This window comes from Pagrus major, chromosome 1 (assembly GCF_040436345.1).
Source record: "Pagrus major chromosome 1, Pma_NU_1.0".
Taxonomy (NCBI): domain Eukaryota; kingdom Metazoa; phylum Chordata; class Actinopteri; order Spariformes; family Sparidae; genus Pagrus; species Pagrus major.
Window position 1 is genome coordinate 26,990,152 of NC_133215.1, and position 22,785 is coordinate 27,012,936.

The following is a 22,785-nucleotide window of genomic DNA, read 5'->3' on the forward strand; positions in this document are numbered from 1 at the left end:
GTGTGATTGGAGTTGCTATTTTTTATAATAATTTTGACATTTTTTTCAATACTTACTTTTTTAATCACAGATGTTTGTTTTTTTTGCTGCAAAATGTGATGTATTGACACCATTCTTCACACCATCCTTTTTGTTTTTTTTTTCTTTAGTCATTACCTTCTCAACCAATCCGAGCCTGATGCCCTGGAAGCCTACGGTGTCTCCCTGAGCCACCAGGGGGCCTCAGTCCCACAGTGGGACACCCAGCTCTGAGTTTACCTTCACCCTGAACCCTCCAGCAGGAGTCAAGCTGTCTGACCCTACCTCCTCACCCTCCTCTTCTTTTACTCCTGCTCCTCGTTCTCCTCCCTCCTGGCCCCCACAGACCCACCTGGCCTCCCAGTCAGCCTTCTCCCTCAATGAGGGGCGGGGGGAGGCGTCAGGGGCCTTGGATGTGGCCCCACAGCCTCTTCATCTTGCTTCACCTGGGAACCTCAGGGACCTGGGACAACAACACTGCCACGATGTGTCAACTTTAACAGGTAAGAAACAAAGAAAACTTCACCAGTGAGCAGCAATGGTTAATTCAAATTTGAACAGTGTAGTGAGTAAGAGAACAGTGTAGGTTCATTGATTTATCAGTAGAGGGCAGTGTGCCGTTGGAGGAGGCATGTCAGCCTGGTTGTGGTTGTTAAAGTGTTGCTTCATTTCTCTTTCTTTGTTTGTCTTTCCTCTTACATAAACCCATACACCTGTGAATACAAACACACAAATACTCACATGATGGTGCCACTCTCCCACACTCAGACCTTTGTTCAGACCTGCCAGAGTTGGAGATAGTGAGCCTCCTATCAGAGGGTCAGCCCAACTACACCCTGCGAGCAGATAGTGTGTTTGGATACGACAATGACGACTGGCTGCACACCCCTCTGCTGCCACCAGTGGTCGTTCTGGGACTCACACATGAGCAGATTGAAGAGACACTCAAGTACTTCTGTGAGTACAGTTTTATTTACACTGAACGTGCAGCATAGTGTGTAGCGATGGGATTACCAGTGTAAGGCTCTGGGGATTTATTAACGCCACACTGTTTTAAATGTTTTGGGACTATGTGACCTGTGTGTTGTGTTTAAGTCTGGTGAAAAGTACCATTTAATAATTCATCCTCATTTTTGGAACATATGCTTGCAATGTTGTCATACATACTTTGTTTTCTTTTGTCTTTTTAGCTGCCTTCATACTGGGCTTCATGTTCAAAGACGTTTTACAGCTTGGCAAAAATCCCAGTTGGTTAATTTACTGGATGAATACAGACTGTAACTCCTTTGTTACACCCAACATATTCTACTAATAATAATTAGTAGAATATGTTGGGTGTAACAATGTGGATTTGTTAAAAGTTAATGTTTCACTTTTGATGGTTGACCAAATGCATTTGGCAAATTATTGAACAAATTAAGAGGAATGAAAACATGGGGCGTATGGCTAGCTCAGTTGGTATCAGTTGGCATGTACAGAGGTTTTGTCCTCGCTGCAGCGGCCCAGGTTTCGAGTCTGACCTGTGGCCCTTTGCTGCATGTCATCCCCTCTCTCTCTCATCCCATTTCCTCTAAGCTGTCTCCATAAATAAAGCCATGAAAAGGCCAAAAAAATACATAAAAAAGGAATATAAACATAAATAAGAGGATGTACCTACAGTACAATAAAAGTACAATAAAAAATGAAACAGTGATCTTTGTTGATAGTGAGTTGCAGGACCGTTCTTAATTGTATCAAGTCACAGCTGAAAAGATTTTGAGTGTTTCTCCAGCTTCTTAATTTCACAAAAATTCGTTTTTTATTTTTCTTATTTTAGAATAAACTGATTGTTATTAAAGTGAAACTCTTGCCAAAATGCAACCTAGGCTTTTTTTGTGAAGGAACCCGAGTCAAACCTTCGTGTAAAAGCATAATTATGACGAAAAAGCCACTTTTAAGATTTACCGTATTTTCGTTTTTGGGTCAAAATCATTTTCTATGGCGTGCTGGGGCAACGTTATGGTAGCATCAAAATTGCTATTTTTAAAACACTAAGAAGACCCGACACAACATGAAACTTTGCTCGTAGTATCACCAGGGTCTCTACACATGAACACGAGCATTGAGAACATTGTTTGTGTACACAGAGTTTACTAAAAAGAAGGTTTTTGAACAACTCACGCTAGCAGTAGCTTGCTCCGCTCGCCGCTGTCCTGCCAGTCGAGAAGCGTCGATCCCTGAGTGCGGCGCAACATGCAGCTTTCCACCTTTACTCTCCTCCATGTTACGTCACACTCGGGGATCGATGCAAAGTTTCATGTTGTGTCGAGTCTTCTTAGTGTTTTGAAAATGATTTTGACCCGAAAACGAAAATACGGTAAATCTTAAAAGTGGCTTTTTCGTCGTAATTATGCTTTTACACGAAGGTTTGACTCGGGTTCCTTCACAAAAAAAGCCTAGGTTGCATTTTGGCGAGAGTTTCACTTTAAGTTTTGAAGTGTTGTTTAGGGATAGCACTCAAGCTGATGGTGTCAAATTAAATGTTAGGAAATCATGGTGGGTATTTTTCAATATTTTCTGACATTTTATAGACTAAACAATTGATCAGTTACTCAAGAAAATAAATGTCAGTTTAATGAAAGAAAAAGCAATCAGGACCACATTTCTTAACTTGTTGCGTGATCAGTGCGATAATGTTTCTTTTTCTTTATTCTCATATTTTGCTCAGAAATGAAAATAAACTTTAGTGTGTGTGTGTGTGTGTGTGTGTGTGTGTGTGTGTGTGTGTGTGTGTGTGTGTGTGTCTGTGATGACCGGAGTGTGTGAAGTGTAAGCTTCCTCCCCTCTCCTCTACATACTCACTTTAAGTCACAGATGTCAAATGTCACCAAGCCGATTAAGCTGCCGTCACTTGGCCTCCTAAGTGGTTTCCGCTCAAGTGTCACATACGGCGTATCCCACTATCCACTCTTGACATCATGATGACATTATTGGCAAGTCAGTTGCTGCAGCAACCTAGAATGGATTTAAAGTGGAAACAGAGGTTGTCTAGACTTGTGGGGTGATGGGAGGTTGTGAGAATCCACATCTTAACTACTATTAGGCTTGATTTCTTTTTTTTCATAATTTTTAGTGATGACCCTAAAACACTCTGATCTTTTTTTTTATCTTATTTTAAGATAGAGGGTTGATCAGTGAGTCTTAGCAGTTTTGCTCTGTCGTCTTTATTTTTATAATGTTTAACGTCACCTGTTAAAGACCCTTTTTACTTCAGAACAGTGTGACATTCATGATGCAAAGCCACGAAATCAGTGGTTAAGTCAGTGACACATTACATTAAACAAACAGTGTGAATGAGCAGATATCACCCATATTTACTCTGCAATGATATCTGAAAGGTTAAGAAACTTTGCACTGCTTTGTTTCAGAAACTTGCCCAGGTTAATCTCCCTCACTGCATTACCATTTACAGTCTTGTTTTTCACTACCTAGTGTTGAACATCTAGGGAGAAATAACAAATAAAATAAGTAAACAATAAAGGCCACTATGCAGACTTCATCAGTTTCTCAGGAAAGATTTTACTGATCTGAACTTTATTCCAAGATATCCCTCGATGACCTCGCTCTGATAGGAGGATTTCACCAGATTGTATGTTTGTGTCCTCATAATGCTCGATGCCAAGCCACATGTTGCTATCAGGACAGGGACAGACTAACCTGGTCTGTGCAGGCTGTGCCATGTTGTGCTACAGTGTTTTGACTCTTTTTGGCAGGTGGCATATGGTGTTGTTTGTTTTTAGTGTTCTATACTCTCTTCCATCTGTTTGTGTTTTAATTCCTGTCACACACTGTGTTTGCCCTTTGAGACAAATGTTCAAATGTTCATCAGTGTTATATGGCAATTTCTACATATTTCAGGCCATGTTCAATCTCTGTCACAGTCTTGTCTAAGCTGTGATAATCAATATTTTTATATCAATGAATATATGACTACTTCTTGCTCACAGTGATGAACCTATCCCCTGAGTGTTTAATGCTTTTCAGGTTGTTTTAGTTTTGAAGCCCATAACTTAACTGTTGTGGTTCAATCTCACTGCTTTTGTTACCGTGTTTCTAGTCACGGCAAGCAGCTGTTTTCAAGCTACTGTATATTATCTGCTCAGCACCAAACTGCAGACAGACAAAGTTAGCAACTAGCTGGTGAACATAGTGAAGCATTTATCAACTTAAGAGCCAGATATTTCCCTCATAGGTTGGTGAATACAAAATAGAGCTAAGAGTAGTGTGAATATTGGACCACCAAATGCATGCTAATATCGCTCCTTGTCTGCTGGATGTCAGCTTTATAAGGCGATAATATTTTAATGTTGTGTAGGCCAAAAATTCTGTAATTGCAAGTTTAAGGGACTTCTCCTGCAGAATGTAATTTTGTCAGAACAATACTTGACTGCACTCTTTGCTTCACACATTATCAATTTTTGTAGTTGCACAGAGGCAGTATTGTTAATTGAAAGGATTACTGGAAAAATTAATTAATCATGTCATGATTTATTTTCTATATATAATTAGTAACATACAAATAACTGTCTCCCATACCATGTGAAACAGAATAAAACCTAATAAGTGAATAATTAAGTGAAGGATTTTTTCCATCCCCTTTACTGCTGTAATATTGCAAATTTGCCTGTTGTGGGACTTATAAAGGGTTATCTCATCTTATCTTATCTTATCTTGTAAACCACACCTTACATTTCATTGAGTAACACACCCAATATTGCGAGGAAGCATTTGGGAACTTTTCTAAACCACACTAAAGAAAACATTAATGGCAGACAAAACCTCTTACCCACACAACAAGTTTAGTACTACTCAGGAATCAACTCAGACATGCAGCACAGCACTTGGAGCTCACTGGTCTGGTTAAGGTATAAACATTGTCTGTATGTATTGCTCTGGGCAGTTGGCAGACTGTGGGTAGAGCATGTCTCATCTCTAATGAATACTGGTGTTTCCTTAGATAAATATTGACCAGCGATATCAACTCTCAGTTGGCAGAGACTTGGTGGTTAATATATCCTCACAGTAAGTTGCAGAAGTGGGTTGAGATTTTACAACCAGCTACCCCTCATAAAAATGATAATAGTTAGTTAATATAGTTGATATAAGGTTCTTATTGATCTTTTAGGTGATATGCTGTTTAGAGAAGGTTCAGTCAAGGGCTTTGATTTAATGACTGGGAGGTGACTCACAGGCAAAGCTCCTGTCACGTCTCCACTTGTTATTGTGGGCAAAGTACTTGAGAAAGTACTTCCTTATTACATTTTTATCATTCATTCACTTCATTTTTGGTTATGTTGTTTTTGCACTGGGTTGTTGACTTCAACCAGTTGAACCCTTTCTGCATAGAGTGATTTGATTGCCATTTGTTTCATTTAGATGTGCCATCCTCAACGATTTTATTCTGCAGGGATGAACAGATGCTTGCAGGAAGATGTGATATAACAGATGGCGAACGCTGCATCTCCACTGTCTCTTGCGTGCTGCATTTGACCTGAAAAGAGTCCGTTTGTGTGTGAAAAATGAATGAGTAGGTGAATATTTGATTGGAAGAAAACTGTGGTGTCTAGGTTAGCAAGTGCAAGGGCATGGGATGGACAAAGATAAGACAGTAAATATGATGACTGGGTGTAGTTTGCTGGACAATTAATCAAAAATGCCTTTGTCCTGATTGGATGAAAATTGGAATGAAATGATACAAGATGAAAAACAGTCTTTGTGGACACCCTTATAACGTAGGGAAACAGAATACTTACTCAGTAGCTGCTCACAGAAAAAAAAAACTAAACCTCAGAACATATGAATTTTATTTTTCTATTATACATTATATTATTCAAAAAAGTATCAACCTAATCTTTATTTATTACACAAAATGAATCATAATTTTAGTATAGGGATAAATATATATGAATAGTCTTAATCAACCTGATGAAATCATTTTCAATCCTCAATCATCCCAGTCAACACACATAAAATCATAGAATGCATCACTCTATTGCTCCCATCAGACCCCTGTGAAGTGGGTGTGACTCTGTCTGCAGCAGTGGTACGCAGAGCCCTCTCTGTGTCTGCTGTTACGTATGTGTTCAGAACAAGCAGCCATTGGTATGGGCGGAACCTACCATCTCCCTCATCTTCACAGGGGTGGATGGGCTTAATGCAGCATCCTTTTATCCCCATCAGCTCTCCCATCCCTAATTATTTTCTCAGTTTTTTCTGTATGATGCTAATCTTGTTTCACTTGGCAAAGGTCACTGTGATCAATATCTGCTCTTGTGGCTCGCAGTTTAGATTTGTCTACCTCCACCACCCCTCCTCCTCTTCCTCCCCCCTTGTCTTACCCGGTAGTCCAACGTGGCCAGGTGAACGAAGGCAGGCATGACGACAGATGGCCCTTACAGTCTGAGGGATTATATATTAACACCAGGCAGCTCAGATTCTCTTGCACACACAAACACAGGTGGATACACCCACTCACGTAGGCTGTTGGATACTGTTTTCCCTCGACACACACAGACCAGCAGAATGCAGCCAGAGACACAGCTGGTGTGTCACAGCACAGGGAACACACAGTAGAATCAGAAGAAACGAGGGATTTAACTGATGGACGCAGACACGGAGGGCAGTTTTTCTTCGGTTACCATGGAGGTGTGGAGCTCGGCATCTGAGGAGGAGGAAGAAGAGAAGAGCTCTTCCAGCATTGCTGATGAAGTAGTGGTGGAGGACATGACATGCCTTAACAGCAATAATAATAACAATAATAACAACAACAAGGACAACCTTTGTCGGGAGGTGACACAAGGTGAGATAAAGCAGAGGATAGTTAGGAGACATGCACTAGAGACCGGTCAGTGATCTGCAGAGCTCATGCTTGAAGTGAGCGTTAAGAAAAATTTGATTTAATGCATGAAGTATAAAGTGTCATGGCTGTGGTCTTTCTTCCCTGCAAGACAAACATTGCAATCTAGTGTGGTTTGTTGAGTATTGCGTCATCAAGGTCTTGGTTATCTAAGTGCTTAAATACTTTATAGCGGACTGCATGTACTGCAGGTTGCAGTGATGTCACTGAGGGCACATCACGCAAATGATGATTACCTTCAACAAAATGCTTGTTTTTCCAGTTTGTGTTATAAGATTCCTTTAGTTCATCATGAAAGCATCCTCAGATGTGTAGAGTTTCGTAAATATATTCAGTTTTAATGTTTCCTCATAGTGTGATGAAGGTCACTCAGCCCTCACACGCTGCAGAAGCACCATTGAGCACTGTGTACATGTAAGCAGTTGTCATTGATGGTATTTGTGCTTTCTCCTGTACTGATGTTATTAAATGGAGGCCAGAGTCATAGAATTAGGGAATAGTATCTTAATGATACAGTTTCTTTTCATTTTTGGATTTTTTTTCCCTCTGATACATTTATTCTGTAGAAAATAATGCATTTGTAAACAGAGTGAATTAAATAGCTTAGTTGAGATTTAAGGGATAACCTGAATGCTCCTTCTAAATGATTATTACTGTTCCCAAACCCTCGACATTGTGGTCTGTGGTTCAGAACAAAGACTGCAGGTACATTAACTGTGCCACTGCCCTACTTTCCAGTGATTTCAGCTGTCTTTGCTTTTCTTGTGATGAAATGTTGGATTTTTGATACATTTCAGTGAGTATATGCCAAAAATAAGACATTTGTTAAGGAACATCTGCCTGGTTTTGTAGTGGCACAATTTAACCTTGGAGTATTTACTGAATAAATATATGTAAAGAAGAACTTGATCATATACCTAAGATTAAAAAACTAGCAGGGATTCTCCTTTTTTTCCGCCTCTGTGTGGGGCATTCTTTGTCTAAACGGCATGTGGCTGGCACCCGTACCAATACTGCGACACGGGCGCCTCTCCAGAGAAACAGGACACTCTGGACACATTTCTGGCATCTCTGTTATGCAATAGGATAAACAAATTGGATATGTTGTATGTATGAGTGTATGCGCTTAAGTTGTTTTTTGTTAGATATGTATTTGTGTGTGCTGTGTATAGTTGATCACATGTCTATTTTGCCATGATCTTGAAGCTTTAATTTTAACCCGTCCCTGATGCAGCTGACACTGCTAATGTCATTTTTAACTCTTCATAGTTCTCTATAGTGAAAGTATTGTTACAATTGTGAAATAAGTTTACAGTTAAGACTGTTCGTTTTACTCTAAAGAAAATGTCCAGACAGATTTACAGTAAGAAGCTCTGTGAGACAAATTTTAGCTCCTGCCAATCTTGTCAGATCTGTACCTTCAGAACAATAGGGGATCAATGTGAATCTTATTCTTGGAGCTCATCCATGCCTGTCTGATCCCCACAACACAACAGACGTCATAAGTCAGCAAAGTTCATTCATAGGTATGGTATTAGGCTAGCAGTTCAGGTAGCTGCCTGGATTTAGCTCACCCCAAACCCTAAAACCTCTAGCTGGCATAGCGGCATCTCTTCACTTGATCTGCTCGGCTCTGTGGGAGTCAGGTCAAGAGGAAATAGATCAGGTATTTTGGCTGTAATGAATGTACAGTTTAGGTGCTTAGTGAACTTTTAAAATACCAAAAAAGAACAGAATAAACAGCAGTAGTACTACACCTTATATTCCTGGGATGGACTCACATGAACATCTGAATGACTTTGTAGTGAACAGGATTATTGTGTATGTGTGTAAGTGTACACACACAGTGTCAGAAACCCGCTGACAGTCCTGCTGCTGAATTTGCTTTTAGCACAGTGCTCCAATCCACTTTAGGTACAAAAGGATTTGAGGAAGTTGAGCTATTATCTGATTAACCTCCGTTAATTTATAGAGTGCATTTGGGCAGTTATACTGTTAACCCTTTAGTGCTCAAGACGACATATACAGTATATTATATATGAATGTATTTATGCTTGATTTAGTTTGTAGAAGACTGTGTATGACAGGATCTTCATCAGCACATGGAGTCTGCACAGTTGTAATTGAATTGTAGATGTTAAAATTTCCATTTAAAAAAAACAAACTTTAAGGTCTAATTTAATGTCTCATTTCATTTTATGATCAGAATTTGTCAGTTTTGTCATCGTCCCAAATACAACTCTTACAGGAGTCCTTGTGACACATGATGCCCGTTACTGTTTGCTGCCCTCCTCATATTTATTTTATATAAAAATGTTTCACTACCTCACTCTTCAAACTTTCTTTTTCTTTTTCTGTGTGACTCTTTAATCTACTTAGAGAAGATAGAAACTTGACCTCAGTGTTTCAGTCAGTCCCCTCGCAGTGCTACAGACATGATTTAATGTTATATAATTCATGGGCTGCTACAGTATACTTTACATTGCAATAGTTCAGCCCAAGGTTGGGTCCTTTCCATTAGGCTGATTAGATACAGACAGAGCCGCCCAATCATTGTGTTTCCAGGCCAAATTCAAGGATCTCGATCTAATTACTTTGCTCTATGGCAGCTTCCCATCTCTTTAGTCCAGCTAAGCTGAATACCAAAGTAAGATTACACAACAGATTTTGGTTTGGAGGTACGTAGAGTCATTCAGAATTGACTGCTAGTCGAGGCAAATTTTGAACAACTGAGATGGAATCGCAAATAAAGGAGTTCTCCTAAAGCTTGAAACTTACATTTGGAGATAGTGTTACAAAAGTGGCTTAAAATTAACACAGTTAATTGTAATTAATAATTATTTTTATAACCTAAGTCCTCGGTAGACAAGATAATTACCTTTGAAATTCTGATGAAATTTGGGTAATTAACAGATCACAAACAGTATTAAGTATAGTTAATTAATGGCTTAAATCAAGAACCACGTCAGCAGTAGGACCATCTGAACTGAGAAATTGACTTATTGACCTCCCACACCTCTTTACCCTTATTGACTCTGAAGTGGACACAAACAAACCATTCTCCAGGATGTAAACAAAGTTTAAGGTCAATAGCGAATCTCAGTGATCCCTTCCATGCTGTACGTGTCCTGCTGGTGCAAAACACATTGTCAGGTCAGCTCTGGCAGTCTCTCCAGTCGAGCTATATTGGTGTCCAGGAGAACGAGGTCTTTATTGGCGTCTTATCTAGGCTAAAAAGGATCAAGCTAAGAGGATCAGTATCTGGCTGACCGCATGGAGATGTTGTGGTCTGTAGCTGTGGAAACTTAGAGCAGAAACAAGATCGACTCCAGGCACTCATTCATACAAAGCATAGTGGAGTTGTTGTTGCGGTTACAGGTTAATATTAAAAATGAATTATGTGACAAGGGCATGCTTATGCTGGCAGCCTCTCTTTTTTTAAATTTGTTTCCAAGATTATAAACAAGAATCATAATCTTTAATCTTTTTTTGTAGAGCAGTACATCCAGAAATGCAGACAGAAAACCTGAAACTGGAAGGAAAGAGACTTTATAGCACCGAACACATGATCTGATCATCAATTTAGTGTATGAAAATGCACTGTACATGCACTGCATCACCTGTAACAACTGGACACTACGTAGTTTTTGTTTTGCAGTTTATTCAGTCATGAAAACAAAGAGAGTTTGTTTATTTATTTTTTTAGGCATACAAAAATCAGTCGGTTCTGAAGTTCTTTCTCTTCTTCCCCAAAACTACATTGTGCACCTTAAATAAATGAAGTAAAAGTTCATAAAAAATATAAGTTGATAAGAAACTTTACTGTCTTTCGTATATGTTAAAAAGAGCTCCACAATCATTTTCTATTGTATAAATGCTGGCTTGTGCACAAGGTGGTTGAAAAATAGAAATAGAAGCAAGAGCTCAGTCAAAATCAAAACTTCTTCCCACTGGCTAGTTATTATTGCTAAAAAACCCCACAATAATGTCATTGTAAACAGTCAGCAAGGCTGTGTTGTTAGATTCTGCAGCTCTGCCTCCATTCATTAAATCCCTCTCTCCCTCCTCCCTCAGTGCTGTGCTCAGACAGAGTGGGCCAGGTCACCAAGACGTATCATGACATCAAGGCTGTCACCCACCTGCTGGAGGAGGTAAGAGGGAGACACACAGCAGATGAATGGGATTATAGAGGATTAAAGTTATCTGCCTCACTGACCAGCACTGTTTGTCACCCTATCAACACACTTATTTCTGTCAGTGCCATCAGAAAAGTCATTTAGAGATGTTTTAAAAAATGATGAAATAAAAACTGATTGTGTATCTGCCAAATTTAGAAAAAATGCCATATCATTGTTCCGTAAAATAAATTTAGCGTTTATGTATCACTTTGCAGAAAGAGCGGGATCTCGAGTTAGCAGCACGGATCGGTCAGTCCCTACTGAAGCAGAATCAAGAACTGACGACACGCAATGAAATACTGGATGAACAGCTTGAAATTGCAAAGGAAGAGGTATAAACAAACGTCATTACCTCGATACACACCTGTGCATTCACACTGAAATACACGATCGATGTGGATCTCATACAGTCTGCTGAGCTCAAGTGATGCGAGCTTACTGCGTTTTTCTAGATCGCTCAACTTCGTCATGAGCTCTCGATGCGAGACGACCTCCTTCAATTCTACGCAAGCACTGAGGAGATCGAGAACGCTGAATCACACTCACCGTGAGTTCACACATATAGTATTTAGTATGTTTTAAAACAAAGTGCAAGTTTGTGTCCTAGGCCATATAGATATCCTTCAATATAAATAAGAAATACTGTAATTCATGCTACTGATTACTTGAGCAATAACCACAGTTTAATAGAAAAATGCATCTCATTGGAAAACGTATACAATCCAATCATTTGTGCTTCAGTGTAAGAAAAAGTCTCACAAAATAATTTAAACAGCCTTCCTGCTATGGCTTTCCAGTGATAAAAGAGATCTCTGCCTATGATCCTCAGTGTCCTGAGACTGTTCGTAAACATACGTCAGAACATCTCCACTGATCCTCTCCAGCTAAGCTTTGTGCTAAACTCTTTCCCATCAGCAGTTAATGATTATCCCTGTTCATTACTGCTGTCTTTTAATTTCTTTTCATTGTAGCAGCTTATTTAACCATGTCTCAGCACATCCATTAGCACTCTATTAGTTACAGAATAGCTGGGTGAAATAAACAAGTTGTGTATTGTTGATGACTGTCCATCGGTTCAATCTGTCTAAGTGAGAGAAACACAATGATGAATGAATGAATACAGACAAATGTTTCTGTTGTTGTAGAATAAAAAGGAACGAGTCGTGCAGTTCTCTCAGCAACTTCGTCCACTATGACTTCCTGCAGAAGAAACTGAAGGGTTTAGAGGACGAGAACCGCAAACTGCGAATAGAGGTATGCAACACTGCAAAGTTCCCCCACACACAGTGATGTGAAAGGAAAATAGCTCGTACATACAAACAAAACATATTCAGGATCATTTTTATGGTCATGTCAATTTATTCAGTTATGGAAAAGATATTAAGTGATATAATATTTGGATAATATTTCTGCAGGCCACTGAGCTCACAACAGAGACGACTAATTACGAAGAGCAAGAACAGGAGCTGATGATGGTGTGTGTGGAAGAACTCTGTAAGTGCTACAGTCTTCTTTCACTTTATACATAATAAAGGATAGACCATCAGCTACAGGTGTATTTATGGGACTTGTGTGTTTCAGCCTCCGTCAACAAGCAGGTGGTCGACCTGTCAGAGGAGCTAGCGAGGAAAGTAGAGGATTCTCTCCGACAACAGGAGGAGATCAGCTCGCTGCTCGCTCAGATTGTTGACCTGCAGGCCCGCTGCAAAGGGGTGAGTAAAACACACAAGTTCTCCAGGCAAGGTGCCCTACATAAAACAATGATTTGCTTTATAAAGAGTTATGTAATGGTTTCCTTTGAATGCTTATCGTTGCTGTCAGACATTTGTATGTTCTCTTTGAATGTCACATCACAGTAAAACTCTTTTGACTTTCTTTTCTCCTTCCTTGTAGCTCACCCATGAGAATGAGGAGCTGAACCAAAACCTGAGTGCCTCCCGTGAGAGCCAGATAAAACTTAAATCAGAGGCAAGATATACTCTAACTTGAGCTCAGTTTGTTTTCCTTTCCAAAAGGCTACAATCAGAATGTGGACACTTAAAATGTACTGTTTTGTGTAACAAGCCACAATGTTCAGAAACAAACTAGATGCAGAACACTTTTATCAACTTGAAATATACATTTAAGAAATAAAATGATATTAAAAACAGAAGATCACTGCCCCTGATTCACATATTGATTTTATTAACATTCACATTAGTTACTCAGAGAGCCTTCACACCCTCTGTGCGTCCCCACACAGACCTGTTCATGTGCATCTTTGCAGAAGCATCCTCCTCCTTTGCAGCATTATGTCCATATGTGGCTGCTACATTATTGTACTACAGTTTGACAGATATGTCTCCCCCTGTCATCAGCTCAAGGACCTGCAGGACAAGTACTCAGAGTGCGAGGACATGCTCCACGAGGCCAGAGAGGACATCAAGAACTTGCGGAACAAGAGCTTACCCAACAGCACGGTGCAGCGGTACACCGCGCTGGCCTCTGTCCTCCCCATGGACTCATTGGCCGCCGAGATAGAGGGCACCTTCCGCAAAGGCCTGGACACCCCGGCTCCCTCAGAGTACAAGTGAGTGTGTGATTTCTGTGTGGGTGCTCTTATATGAGGAAGTCTTTACTTGAACTTATCTTAACTATTCCATTTCTAGCTAGATAAAACCCAGGATATTTACTTAATGTGAGGCATTAAGGTTATCTATCTTTAGATATCTTTAGCATGTATTTACCTGAGACAAATCTCTTTAGAGTCTCATGTATACTCAAAATATGTATTTGTAGTGTGTGCATGTTTCCCATGAGGGAACTCAACATTCATGTGGCAGGACTGAGAAGGGAACAGTGTGTCGTGTTACATTAAGCTTAAAATATGTGTTTGATTTGTGCCGAGCATGCTGCAGGACTGGTTTGAGAAGTTTCCGTTGTTGGTTTTGATAATATTTTTCCCACTGGTGGAATCTTTTGTTACTGGCATAAATCCAAGTCGACTACAGCTACAGCAGTCTTTTAAGCCTACAGGGGATAACTACTGGACTCAACCTGAGTTGTTCTTTGAGATAATTACATAGAAAGTTGAGGAGGAATATAAATTGTCTGACATAACAGTATACAGCAGAACAACATCTTCACAGTGTGATATTTTATGGTATGGTTCGCGGGTTTTCAAAACCTGATGCAAATATTTCTTTTAAGTCACAGGTCATATTGATAACATAATAATCTACAGAGCTTGGACAAAGGTGCAGAATTAAAGTATCTCTTTTCCCTAAAAACAATATTATGAATGAGAATGAATCATTTTAAATGTTTGTCCTGTTCAACATGACTGTTTTGTTTATTTCTGTGTAAGAATTCTGACAGTTGGTTTCAGCCTCTAACAAGGTTAGTCAGCCAATAGTGTAACGTGGTTGGTATCACGTTGTATCTGTGTTTCATCAAACGGTCTTGGTAGTTGCCGGTTTGTGGAAAGTTTAAACAAAGCAGAAAACACTTTACAGAAACTACAATATGTTTTATACATCAAAGAGCACAACCAGAAGACTGTGATACAGTTATCGAGACACCATGATTGACATGATTTGGACATCATCACTGAACACCAAGTACATTTACTCAAGTACTGTACCATTTTGAGGGCCCTGCACTTTAACTGAGTACATTTAAATCTACTTCTACTCAGTGTCAGAGGGAAATATTGTATTTTTGTTATCAAAGCCCATAAAAGTCATTCTGTTGTCAGAGATTACACCAGTTGTTCCCAAACCTTTCTGGCTCGTCACTGGCTGTTTGAGGTCAAAAGAGGAAAAATGCAATAGCAAAAACAAATAAAAAATTGGAAAAGTAAAATTATTAACACAAAGGTTTTTATGATGTTTTCGACTGGGTAAGACAAAAGAGACACAGATTTAAACAACAGTACTTCATAGTCAAATAATATGATTTATTTTCCCATGAGGCTGCAGTGCTAATCACTGAGCTACTGTGAAAATAAAAAAACTAAGAGGAAGAGGACTATGAAGAGGAGAGCCGGGTGTGTTCTCGTTGCCAGCGTCTGCGTCTTCTCCTGAAATGAAGAGACAACAGACAACAGTTTATGTTAATAAGACTGTCAGAGGATGATCCTGAACACACTGTTAGAGTCCTGTGAGCCTTTTTGACCTCCAGGGCCTCACATTGTATTTTCCACTGTCCCCGATCATTTGCATCTTCTGTCTGGCTCGTTTGTAAGAGCCATTGTTTATCTCCAGAACTCGTGATCAGTTTTTACCTTTTCATCACCACATGCTACTCCTGGCCCTTGGCTGGCGTTGTTTTTTCCGTCTTTAAGGCTCCATCTTCCCCCTCCACCTTGACTTCATGCAGGTTATTCTTCAAGTCAGCTTGGTGCCTTTCATTCTCTTTCTTCCAGTGAGCTCTTTTGGTTGCCATCAACTCCCCCTGCAACCTGCTGATCTCCTTTTTAGCGTAGTAGTATTTCGGCCCGAGTGTCCTCTGAAGGCATTTGTTTTCATGGATGAGTTTATCCCTCTCCTGTTCCCAGTGTCTCTCCAATTGTATGTATCTCTCAACCTGCTTCTTCAGACCTCCGTTAAAGGAGGCCAGCCGCCGGTTGGCTCGTCTAAGTCGTGTCACTTGACTGCATGATTGTGGCTTGTGATGTTTGCCAGCTTGATTATAATGCTTTCTCTAAAAGACAGATGTATACAAAGTTTTGTTTAGCTAAAATCACACTTACACACATAAAACTGTAACCCTACAAAAAGCTATTTTTCATCTGGTTGTCTTACAGTACAGTTTTATGATTTAGATTTAAAGAAATACAATTATTTTCAATGTAATGAGTACAAATTGTAATGAGAGGTGCAAAGACATTGAATTAATCAGACTTGGTTCCTTATCCAGTCATGAAATTAATTTAGTATTTATTGTATGGTAATGCAAATATAACTTGAGCTGTGTTTTGTTTTTTCACAGAATCTGACTAAAGAATTATGCTAAATATTAACACATTCAATTTGCGACAGATTGATCTAGTCAGATGATAAATCTTACCTTGTTTCTTCTCCTGGTTTTGCGCTTCATGCTGACTGAACAAGATATTGCAGAGTACTGTCTGAGGTAGTAGCTCACAAAATGGCTGTAGCATAACATGTAGTTTGAATGAAAACAAATGTTTCTCAGTCCAGGGTGTTGTTGTTTGTGTTTGAACCTCAATCCTAGAAGTTCTTGACTTTTGAAACATCCCTCATCTGCAGATGGAGTTTACTCGGTTGCCATGGAATTGTAGAAATTAAACTTTTCTGACCACATTGATGCACTTTTTTGTTAATGTGTTATTGAAAACATTCAGCCAGTAAATGTGTTCCATCTCCCCCTTCCATCGCTTTCACATCACAACACTGCAGTCGTTTGAATCATCTGCTACCCCGAGGATTTGTCAGTTTGTGCAATAGCTAACATTGCTAGCTAACAAATGTAAGCTAACGTTGCTAACGCTAGCTAACGTTGCTAACAATAGCTAGTTAAAGTAACGTGAGCTCATTTGGACATGACAAACATTTTAACATTATTAATTCACAAGCATAATAATGTTTTTAATGAAAGTAGATTATTTCTTTTATTCTGCACTTTCCTGCAAGTTCTGTAGATGTATTATTTACAAAAGATGCTTTGTCTACATATAAATGTCCAATATGACCTTTAATAGTGGACAAGAAGTCCTTAAAGGCCCTGAAACCTCTTTTCTTATTCAGCTTCTTGCCACTGATTGATGGGGTCCTTCATGAACATGCAGTGCAGTTCTCTCTGGTTATTTCACATTTCTGCATTTGTTTTTTGGTCTCTGCTCTGTCAAAGTATGTCCATGTACTAATTAAGATGTTGTTGTTTATGTTGCCAGGCAACCATCAATCAAATCTGATCAGACCATATCTACACATTAAATTGAGTATTGAACTTCTTGAACTACTTGAACAAGTACTTTGTAATAAATCCCTTGACTTAATCTAACCCTTATATGGGTTAGGATGAATGTGCCCCACCAATCCAAATGTGCATGACACTCCTACATAGGACAACAATGAGCATCGGTCCTCTATCACCACTTTTTTCAAACAGGTCTGCAGCTGAAATGAATACTGTAGATTGGGTGTAATCTTCCATCTCTCCTGGCAGGAACCACCCGTGGCGTGTGTTTGAAACTGTGAAGGTGGTGAACAAGGCCGTGAGGCGGCGGTCACATTGCCACTCCCCGGGGCTGCCCGGCTCCAGCCCGGTGTCAACTCGCTCCAGTTGTACCAGCACCCCCCGAACAAGCTACTATGGTTCAGATAATGCCAGCCTTACTCTGGAGGACAAGCCCAGCTCCAATAATGGTCAGAAAGAAGACAACAGGTGTGTGAGAGCATGCATTCATTCACTATTATAACAAATGGAAAATTCCAGATTTATTTATAATCATTTTATACACATATTGGGAACGTAAAAGCTGCTTGATTAGAAGTTAAAATGTCTGTTTTTGCAACAGAAGTTCATAATGAGTTACCCACTAAAAGGTCTACGGGGTTTAAGCAGTTAAAACATATTCACCTGTATTCATCATAGTGGTCCAAAGCGTCTGGGCCAGCCAGGCACGCCAGGAGGCCAGGACCTCGAAGCCGCCTTGCGCAGCCTGTCAGCCCGCCAGCAGAACCACTCATCTGAGCGTCCATTCTTTGAAGTGGAGCGTGAGCGTAAACTCCATGCCTTGGCAGCGAAGTCTGAGGAGGGCAACGGCTCCAGTGGCTTCTTGACGCCAAATGACAGCCTGGTCTCCAGCCCAGCAGCATCCACAGGCACCAACTACTCCAACGGCAGCTCACGGCACTCCTGTGGCTCCTCAGGAGGATCCAGGTCCTACCTGCCAGACCGCCTGCAGATCGTCAAGCCTCTGGAAGGTAAAAAAGGCCTCATCTTGACACCAGCTTGAGCTTATGCAAGGTTATGTGGAGTCACGTTAGAGTTTAGGAATGTGTTGGTAAACTTCCAAACAAGACAAAGGATGCTGATAATTGCTGACATTAACATGTGACACTAGTTAAATACCACAGGTGCAAAGCTGCCCTGCTCTCACAACTTCAGAGCATTTTTTCAAGTGTAATTACTTCATTAAGAAAATAGAGCTAGCACAAAAAATGCAATTACATTTGACATTAGCAGCCGAACAGCCCTCAGATGTTTAAGTCAGGTTTAAAACCGGATTTTCTTCTCACCGTACCTTTAACCACGAGACATTCATGTCTTTCATGACAGTTTGGGTCGTGGGAAATTATGCTTAAGAGTTAAATAATTCATTATTATCACGGCTGTATTAACATTTTTTTGTGCCAAGCTTTGCAACCAACAAGAGACGAGTCTTTTGGGGGGAATCCACTATTTATAACAGGATATCTGCAGGTCTTGAAAAGTCTTTAAAAAGTGTTGAATTCAGTTTTCTTCAAAAAAAGAGGATAACAAAGTTTTATATTTAATTTACAAAAGTTCTTAACTAGATTGTTGTCTTTTGTTCAAGTGCCTAAAGTCTTGAATTTTACCCTGCACCAGCCCTGTGTTCTATCCTGCAGTATTTATAATTGTTTAGGATGCTTGGATGAGCATTGTGTGAATCAGTAACTGGTTGAACATTTTACATCTGCTGTTTTTTGTTTTTGTTTTACTTCAGTCTTTGAGCTTTACTCTGATTCTCTCATCGTCAGGCTCGGTGACTCTGCACCAGTGGCAGCAGTTGGCCAAGCCAAACCTGGGAGGCATCCTGCATCCACGTCCCGGCGTCCTGACTAAAGACTTCAGAGAGCTCGAGGTCGACATACAGCACGTCTACAGTCTGAACGACCTGGAGGAGGATGAACCTGACCTGTCGCACCTCTCCGGAGCACATGGCATGGGTAGGACACATGAGAACACACAGCCCCACTGGCTTTGTCATTCCTATCCATGTCATTAAAAATCCATGCTTCCTGATTTCTCTCCTCCTCTTTATTCAGCTTTGCATTGTTTTTGTCCCATTAATTGTGTAGTGTAACTTTAGTGCCCAGCTTCTGATTCAGTGTAGTTTTCTTCATGTGTAGTTTAACGTGCCTTTTCTCCCTCCATGACCTCGCAGCCTCTCCATCCGGTCCCAACCTCCCTCAGACCTCTCCCACACATACCATTACCACCTGCCAAGTCCTCCAACCCTCCCTTCTCATCCCTTCCTTCTCCACTAGGTAAGAGTATACATAATGTAAACGTGCGTTTACTGTACCAGTGCCTTTGTGTTTTCTTGAGCATGTTGTGTTGTCTTTGTGGATTTTTTTTCACAGAATTTTAAGTGTATTTTTGTGGTTGAACTTGATTTTATGTTGTTGTGGACGTGAGTTACCGTAAAAGTTGAGCAAGGAACTCCTTTGTTCATTAATCCGCAACCTTTTTTTTTTTTTTAGTGTGGATATTCCAGATTACCTCTTTTTCATTCTTCTCTTTCTCCCACCTAACTTCTGCTCTTTACGCCCACAGTGGCAGGAAACGTTTGTCGAGGCTCTTTCTTCAACTCTAAAAGGAGCCTTCGGGGCAAAGTAAGAGTTGGGGTTTATGAACACAGCATGAATTCTTGATTTCAACATTAATGACGCAGGCACAGTCTTCGTTTAACTAACTAACATTAAGGTTCATATCTAAGGACGCCTTTTCTTTGTATAAAGTCAGAGACTTTCCTGTGACCGAATTGAAATGCTCATGCACTGTGCCTCTGTTTAAGGCGTACAATGCAGGATTTTGTTGTTGCTGTTTGACAACAAACCATTAAAAGTTAGCCCCTCCTTCCTGGCTTAAAGAGAGCAGCGATGGTCGAGTCAGAGAGGGAGTGGTGTTAACCTTTAATGCAGTAATCAGAGAAATAAAACGTTAATCTCTTCTTCATGGCAGTTCCATCCTAAATCATAAATAAACAACACAAATAAAAGAGGGATTACTTTAATGTGAGTCATTAATCCTGCATAGTGTACCTTTTAATTACTCAACATTCGTTCCCTACTAACACTTACTGCTGCAAAGCGGTTACATCTGCTCTAACTTGTTTGTTCCCACATGTTCTTGATATTTTATACTGAATGGTTTAATGTCCGGTAACCTTTCTAGGTTTTCATCTCAGCAAATCACCCGAGGCTGTTTCATCACCGCCTCCACACTAACAGCATCTTTATCCATCTTACAGCAACGATAGGCAGACGTTAACGACAAGCGAATCAACCAACTCAATCGCCAGGATAAATGTTAGCAATATACGTTTCTGCAAACCACAGATATGGCGAAACTTAACTTAAATGAACTTTATGTTGTGACATCTCGTTATAAATCCAGTGGTTTCACACTTACAAATGTCAGCGGTCAATAGCTTGATGTCCTTCTCACCTAATGGAATACCACCACTACCTGACATGAGGTTTAGCTTATATACATGTAATCTGAACGTGACTCTATATAAAAATGTCAATACGGTACGTATGACAGCTACAAATCTGAATGTATTTGTGGTTTGCAGAAAGATAACATGCCAACATTTTATTCTGGTGACTAACAAACTTCTTGCATTGTCTTGTTTTTATGTTTTCATCATTTGTGTGTGAGCTTGCATGATTGTGCAACAAGAAACCACTTAGTCGTCTTATCTGCTGTGTTTTATTTTTGTTTTTAATTACCTTTTGTTTCCCTTGGCAGCCTTCACTCTTTCGGCCTGCCCTCTTGTCGGAACTGTGAGCTCGTGAGTACTTCATCGCCATCCCACCAGCAGCACTTTGGCCCGGGAGGCCGCGCCACCACCAACACCACCTCCACCACAAACGAAACCACTTCATCACTGGGACTCCTGCAGCTGCTGCAAGAGCGTGGCATCTCAGCCTCTCCTTATCCCCACCACCACAACCTGCACTACAGCCAGAGTGCAAAACCTTCATGCTCCACGTCAAAAGACAAAGGTGGAGGCTCATCACCGGACAAAGAGCAAAGAAGGAACATTTTCAGTCTGAACTTGGTGGCGAAGCTTCAGAGTTTGGGGTTGCACAGAGTGGCAGCCTGGGGGATGATGGGCCGCAGTGGGGCAGAGAGAGAGAAGCAGTCGGACTTGCTCTGAAAGTTCAATGAGGACTGTTCCCCTCTTCACTCCTCTGTCATTCACCGTAGTGACTTTGCATCCAGCCATGTGATTCTCACCGTGCAGTTCAGGGCACCACAACTCCGAAGTCTCAACAACAGAAGCCACAGAATGTGCTAGAGCCATACTTTAAGTTGACTGTAGTGTACAGTGATGTTCTTTCCTATGAAATTATGTACAGCAGTTGTGTGTGTGTGTGTGTGTGTGTGTGTGTGTGTGTGTGTGTGTGTGTGTGTGTGTGTGTGTGTGTGTGTGTGTGTGTGGACGTGCGTGTGTGTGTGTGACATCTTCATCTCAGGACAATCACCTGCTCACCTGTCTGTTTGACTGTAGCCTGCAGTTAGTTTCTTTTTACACACACAAAAAAAGAAACATCATGAAAAAAAACTATAAATATTTTTATACTGTGTTTCGTGATTGTCATTTTACACATTTCCCTGCCATTGTTAAAAGAAAAACCTCGTTATCTGTCTTGTGTTTTTATAGTTTCCAAAGTAGAATATCACTCACAGTATGTGTATATAACAATGTTGTCATTTGGGAAAGTTAGAAAAAAGACTACGTGCAGTAAACCATTGTTAGTTGAAACCACAAACCAAACCGATGCTGTCACACTGAAGAACTCTCAAATGCACTAAAAACCCACTCTGGTCTTCCTGCTTATTATTAGCTGCTACACTGTAGAAAAGCATGTTGTAAATAAGATTGTTAAATATACTGAACGAACACTTGAGATCAACAAGCATTGTGATGACATCTGCCCCAAACTGGGACGGATTATACACTGACTGAACTGAAAAATGCAGATATCCTTTAGCTGTCCACTCCACCCTTCATCACCTGCTTTCACATAGCACATGCTGTCATGGCTGCATACAGCACAGCATCACCTGTTAGCTCCTAGCTGACCTTGCAGACTTAACCCTGAGCCAAACCTTTCACCAAAAACAAATCAGGTTTGCCATGCTTCATCAAAGACGGTCAAGCAATATGTATATTTACTGCTCTGCACATCTGCTGTATTTCACATCATCAGGAATTTTGAAATTGCTGGGATGTAAATGAAATCAAAACTGCTTTTTGGGGGTTATTTAAAGACGTGTAGAAGAGTGGTCATAATTATTTAAACAGCATGTTTCTCTGAAATCTTTGTGAACAATCAACTGTAGCAAAAAGGCATAGGATACTGTGGATTCAAAAGGGAAGAAATCATAAACACAGGTTGTTGTAATTTGTGTTCTGATTCAAATCAACCAAACCACTGTTTCTCTGTACTACTGTGTGCTCTGTTCTGTGTTAGCATCACAACTCTGTACAGTATGTGTGTATTAACTTTACCACCTGTGAATAAAACTTTGCATTTCCATCTAGCACACTTTTACATGTCCGTCGTATTACCTCCTGACAGCGATGAATGAACACATCACACTCTTGTGATAATTCTGCAAAAGAGTTTATTTATAAAGTTGCAGGAAAAGTAAAACTTCCTATAAAATCTGAACAAACAGCAGTGAGTCTGCTCTCTCTCTCCG

The 22,785-nt window shown here is 40.2% G+C and overlaps 1 protein-coding gene across 1 annotated transcript; it reads left to right on the top strand.

Moving 5' to 3' along the window:
• Positions 1-208: 208 nt before the first annotated feature.
• hap1 (huntingtin associated protein 1) lies at positions 209-22,623 on the top strand (the record flags this gene model as incomplete). Its single annotated transcript, XM_073472744.1, has 15 exons — positions 209-521; positions 787-975; positions 10,988-11,064; positions 11,307-11,423; positions 11,544-11,638; positions 12,237-12,345; positions 12,507-12,585; positions 12,673-12,803; positions 12,985-13,059; positions 13,449-13,660; positions 17,263-17,481; positions 17,692-18,023; positions 18,822-19,010; positions 19,229-19,331; positions 20,821-22,623. Coding segments are annotated over 15 exons (2,652 nt in total), but the record flags the coding sequence as incomplete, so codon positions are not given.
• Positions 22,624-22,785: the final 162 nt, after the last annotated feature.